We start from the raw sequence: 5,993 nt of genomic DNA on the forward strand, positions 1-5,993 counted from the left end.
CTAACCTGCAATCTTCTTCCTGACCTCTCCACCCCCACCCCCACTCCGGCCTATCACCCTCACCTTAACCTCTTTCCACCTATCGCATTTCCAACGCCGCTCCCCCAAGTCCCTCCGCCCTACCTTTTATCTTAGCCTGCTTAGCACACTTTCCTCATTCCTGAAGAAGGGCTTATGCCAGAAACGTCGATTCCCCTGCTCCTTGGATGCTGCCTGACCTGCTGCGCTTTTCCAGCAACACATTTTCAGCTACAATTGAGTACACCCCGTTCTTGTTTAATTTTAAATTTGTTGCAGCTAGTGAAGGAGTGAGAGTAGAATAAGAATGGTGCACCTCTCCAACCTCAATCATAATAGTTGCTAGTCTGTAGCCTTACTCTGAAACGAAAAAGAACTGATGAGTTTGGCAGACCCTGAAAAGATCTTGCATGCCATTTCTGAAATAATTACTGTTTGCTGGGACCAGATGGAAGATGAATTCAGTGCTGATTTTTGTGCTGCTCTAACTGTTGCTTCTGTCTTGATAGTCAAATTAAATGGAGGTCCCCTTGCTATCACATTATTCTGGACTTATGATCACATGTTGACATGCACTAAAAGTGAGTCATAAATATTGCAAGTGTATCTAACCAGTTCATTTCAGAAACTCATTTGTTACAGGAAGCTGTGCAAACTGTCAATCTCTTAAAACATGGAGCTAATCAGCGTTGGCATTTAGTGTCTTTGCTGAATGTTGTACAACGGGACAATTATTTACTTCAACATCAGTAACTATGTCAATTAGTGAATAACCTTGTTAAATTAGCCCATTGCTCATTCTACTGCTCAAGATTCTGCAAGTCATTGATTTGTTGCTGTAGAATCACGAAACTATCTCCAAAAGATAAGAATAAATTCAACTATTATAACCTTGAGCTTTGGCAAATTGTCATTTTTAGCCAAAGTTTCTCTTGCATTTTTCTCCTTCCCACCATAAAATAGCTTTGCTGTACAAAATATTAATGACCCCGCCTCCACCATTTTCTGAGCCAGAAAGTGACAATGTCTTACAAAGTCTTACATCTGAGAGAAAACCTTTCTCTTCATCCCTGTTATAAAAGAGCAACCCCTAATTTTAAAACCATGCCCCCTAGTTCTGAACTGACTCACAAGAGGAAATATCTTTCCATTTCTGCCTTGACAAGTGAAATGTGGTCTCACAAGTGCCTGACTAATTGAAGCATAATGTCTTACATTTATATTCAATTCCTCTCATAATAAAGGATAGCATTACATTAACCTTCTTGATCATGTTCCTTACCTACATGCGAACTTTTTTGTGATGTACTAGATCATCTAAATCCATCTGCACCTTGGAATTCTGTAGTCATTCACTATTTAAATAACATTTAGCTTTTTTCATTCTTCTTTGAAGAAGTAAGAAAGAGGATTAATAAGGGCAGAGCAGGAGACTTGATCTATATGGATTTCAGCTTCCTCTTGGGAGAGACTGGTTAGCAAGGTTAGATCTCATGGAATACAGGGAGAACTAGCCATTTGGATACAGAATTGGCTCAAAGCTAGAAGACAAAGGATGGTGGTGGAGGGTTGTTTTTCAGATTGGAGGCCTGTGACCAGTGGCGTGCCACAAGATTGGTGCTGAGTCCTCTGCTTTTTTTGTCATTTATATAAATGATTTGGATGTGAACTTCGGAGGTATCGTTAGTAAGTTTGCAGATGACACCAAAATTGGAGGTGTAGTGGACAGCGAAGAATGTTACTTCAGAGTACAACGTGATCTTGATCAGATGGGCCAATGAGCTGAGGAGTGGCAGATGAAGTTTAATTTAGATAAATGTGAGGTGATGCATTTTGGAAAGGCAAAACAGAGCAGGACTTATGCACTTAATGGTAAGGTCCTAGGGAGTGTTGTTGAACAAAGAGACCTTGGAGTTTCATAGTTCCTTGAAAGTAGAGTCAGAGGTAAATAGGATAATGAAAAAGGTATTTGGTATGCTTTCCTTTGTTGGTCAGAGCATCGAGAATAGGAGTCGGGAGGGTCATGTTGCGGCTGTACAGGACATTGGTTAGGCCACTTTTAGAATATTGCGTGCAGTTCTGGTCTCCTTCCTATCAGAAGGATGTTGTGAAACGTGAAAGGGTTCAGAAAAGATGTACAAGGATGTTGCCATAGTTGGAGGGTTTGAGTTATAGGGAGAAGCTGAACAGGCTGGGGCTGTTTTCCCTGGAACGCCAGGCACTGAGGGGTGATCTTACAGAGGTTTATGAAATCATGAGGGGAATGGATAGGATAAATAGACAAAGTTTTTTTCCTGGGGTGGGGTGTCCAGAACTATAGGGCATATGTTTAGGATGAGAGGGGAAAGATATAAAAGGGACCTAAGGAGCAACTTTTTCACGCAGAGAGTGGTATGTTTATGGAAAGAGCTGCCAGAGGAAGTGGTGGAGGCTGGTACAATTGTGACCTTTAAAAGACATCTGGATGGGTATATGAATAGGAAGGGTTTAGAGGGATAGGGCCTTGTGCTGGCAAATGGCACTAGATTAGGTCATATCTGGTCAACATGAACGAGTTGGACCGAAGGGTCTTTTTCTGTGCTGTAAATCTCTATAACTATTCAGATAAATGCGAAGTGCTGCATTTTGGAAAGGCAAATCTTAGCAGGACTTATACACTTAATGCTAAGGTCCTAGGGAGTGTTGCTGAACAAAGAGACCTTGGATTGCAGGTTCATAGTTCCTTGAAAGTGGAATCGCAGGTAGATAGGATAATGAAGAAGACGTTTGGTATGCTTTCCTTTATTGATCAGGGTATTGAGTACAGGAGTTCGGAGGTCATGTTGCGGCTGTAAAGGACATTGGTTAGGCCACTGTTGGACTATTGTGTGCAATTCTGGCCTCCTTTCTATGGGAAAGATGTTGTGAAACATGAAAAGGTTCAGAAAAGATTTACAAGGATGTTGCCAGGGTTGAGGGATTTGAGCTATAGGGAGAGGCTGAACAGGCTGGGGCTGTTTTCCCTGGAGCATTGGAGGCTGAGGGGTGACCTTATAGAGGTTTACAAAATTATGAGGGGTAAGGATAGGGTAAATAGGTAAAGTCTTTTCTCTGGGTTGGGGGAGTCCAAAACTAGAGGACATAGGTTTAGGGTGAGAGGGGAAAGATATGAAAGAGACCTACGGGGCAACATTTTCACACAGAGGGTGGTTCGTGTATGGAAGTGTGGAGTCTGGTACAATTGCAACATTTAAGAGGCATTTGGATGGGTATATGAATAGGAAGGGTTTGGAGGGATATGGGCCGGATGCTGGCAGGTGGGACTAGATTGGGTTAGGATATCTGGTCAGCATGGACGGGTTGGACCGAAGGGTCTATTTCCGTGCTGTACATCTCTATGACTCTAACTCTATGACTCTATTTATGACTCATATTTACCAGATGTCAGTTTGGGAATATAAATGGATCTCAAGTAGATCTCAATTTAATTAGACTATCAAAACAGAGGCAAGAAGTCTGAACTTTGGATTATTTTACCACTATGTCACTGGCTCCCCATTTTTCTTTTGTGTAACGGTTATTATTACCCCTTTTAGCAATACCCAGAAGCCATTTGGACATTACAAAAGAGCCAAACACCAGGAGCTCAACCTTAATGGCCTAAATATCCTGTGAGATCTAATAATACCTGCAGCTCAGTTGATCAGATTGCGAAAAATCAACTCCATATCATTTCTGTAGTGGAAGATTCAAGATGGAGCTAGTACTGAGAAATTTGTAATGAATTTCATTCAGTGTCTCTGTATGTTCACGGTATACCTTTCCTTTTCTGCTTATTGTATGTAACTTGTTCATATTTCCATCTCTGTGTGCATAGAAATATGATGGATTTTAACTTACTATTAAAATATTGAAATAACCTCTTTGTCTTTGCTTAGTGGATTTACTAGTGAACCGTTGGAAAACTGGATTGCTGGCCCCAAAAGAAATGTTTGGCTCTATGGCATGTGTTCAACTCCCAGAATATCTACTAAAGGATGGATATGCAAATTATGAGCAAGCAGAGATCATCCAGAATGCCCTTTACAGCCAGAATAACATTGAGGTATGATATATCATCTTTATCACAGTATTCCTGTTTGTTCTTCATGTTACCAGAATACACTACTGTTACTATTGTGCTTTTTGTAACAAAGGGTGACTGATATCATTCTTTTTCATTTCCAAAAGTTGACTTTATTCATAAAATTCATAAGCACTCAGTGCAGGATTCTTAGCCTCTTATCTGCTCTTATAGCTACAGTATTTAGAAGACTAGTCCAGCTCACTTTCTGGTCAATGGTAACTGCCAGAATATCAATATGGAGGTTTCAGCAAGGGTAATGCCATTAAATGTCAGGGATCATGATTAGATTCTCTCTTGTTGGAGAAGATCACTGTCTGAAATTTGTGTGATATGAATGTCACTTGCCATTTGTTAACCCAAGCCTAAACATTGCCACAGTTTTGCAACATTTGGAAGTAAATTGCTTCACTACCTGACTACTTACAATTAGTTGAAAAATGTGGTGCTGGAAAAACACAGCAGGCCAGGCAGCATCCGAGGAGCAGGAGAATCGATGTTTCGGGCATAAGCCCTTCTTCAGGAGCTTCCACCAATATCTCAAGAGTGTACATGTGTGATAATAACCGACCGCAAACCTCTCCTAGACCTACTTAAGGAGGACAAGGCAGGCACCTATATTTTCATGCCAAATTCAGCGGTAGACTCTAATACAAAGTGAATATAATTACAAGTTACATCCACAGCTTCACTAGATATCAAACTGTCCCAGTTCCTACCAGGATCACTCCTCATGCAACTACAGAAATAGCTTCAGCAGAGTTGCTAATGGAGAGAAGACCCTGCACCAGGTAAACTCTGAACGTCCTGGAGCGTGGGTGGGGTGCTAGGGGATGAAGCAGCATCAAAAACGCAAGTGCTGGATGCCAGATTCCACCAAGTGAGAGAGACAGTTTACTACAGGAGACAAAGTTTGGGGTAAGGAACCATGCAAATGGCTCTGCATAGGTAAGAGACTTGGTTTACACAAGGTAGAAGCATCTGTCCTGACCAAACACACCGTGAACTCGCAAATGGTGCCGGAGCAAAATGTGCCCTGTTCCTTGTAACAGCCCATAGGGCTGTCCTAACCTGTGGGTTCTTTCTCTCCATCAAGTGTTGAAGAGACCTCTGCATCTGAGACGGACATGATGGATCTCACTGTGTCAACGCCTTAGACTGCAGAAGAAAAGGAGTGAATTTCTCCTGATGTTCTCTGCCCACAAGAGGCAAATCTCATCCATTACATGCCACCCACATCCAATGTAGAGTCAGAAGAGCTTGACCCACTGCTAAAACACTCCAGTAAGCGCGACAAGTGAAAAGACCAGCCTGTGTCCTCAGACTCAGACGGGGATATATGAAGTGATTGTAACAAAGTCAGCCAGGTGGATCTCATAGAATAAGAGTTCCCTGATTGGGGTTGTTAATCTGGTCCAATCAGGGAGTCCTGGCTGACAGATAAAAAGAGGAGTGTCAGACATTCTGATTCCTGACTCTGAGGGAATTGGAGTCATGAGCATTTTTGTAGGAGGTAGGGTGGGAAGAGATGCAATCCAGGTAGCAGGGAGTCAGTGCATTTGTAAAAAATGTCGGTGTCAAGTCGGTCGTCATTAATGGAGATGTGTAAAAAATGTCGGTGTCAAGTCGGTCGTCATTAGTGGAGATGTGTAAAAAATGTCAGTGTCAAGTCAGTCATCATTAATGGAGATGTTGTAAAAAATGAATTGGACCCAGTGTTAAAGAATTTCCACAAGTAAATAAAGGATAACTTGGTGATGGGATACTGGCCTTTGGGAAGATATTTCAGCAGTTGAACATAGACTATTTCAGTATCTGAGAGTCACGAATGATCCTGATATTTATACGCAATTTCCTGACTGATGAAGGTAAG

The 5,993-nt window shown here is 41.7% G+C and overlaps 1 protein-coding gene across 7 annotated transcripts in view; it reads left to right on the forward strand.

The window, feature by feature from the left end:
• Positions 1-5,993, forward strand: part of LOC122548449 (probable L-cysteine desulfhydrase, chloroplastic) — a 170,259-nt gene that overhangs the window by 126,782 nt on the left and 37,484 nt on the right. For 5 of the 7 annotated variants that reach the window (XM_043687141.1, XM_043687136.1, XM_043687139.1 and 2 more), the window contains 2 exons: positions 528-599; positions 3,936-4,102. In XM_043687141.1, the coding sequence (XP_043543076.1) occupies positions 528-599; positions 3,936-4,102 (239 nt within the window). The remainder of the gene's footprint in view (positions 1-527; positions 600-3,935; positions 4,103-5,993) is intronic. The other 2 variants (XM_043687140.1, XM_043687142.1) reach the window with 1 other exon arrangement.

This window comes from Chiloscyllium plagiosum, chromosome 3, assembly GCF_004010195.1.
Source record: "Chiloscyllium plagiosum isolate BGI_BamShark_2017 chromosome 3, ASM401019v2, whole genome shotgun sequence".
Taxonomy (NCBI): Eukaryota; Metazoa; Chordata; class Chondrichthyes; order Orectolobiformes; family Hemiscylliidae; genus Chiloscyllium; species Chiloscyllium plagiosum.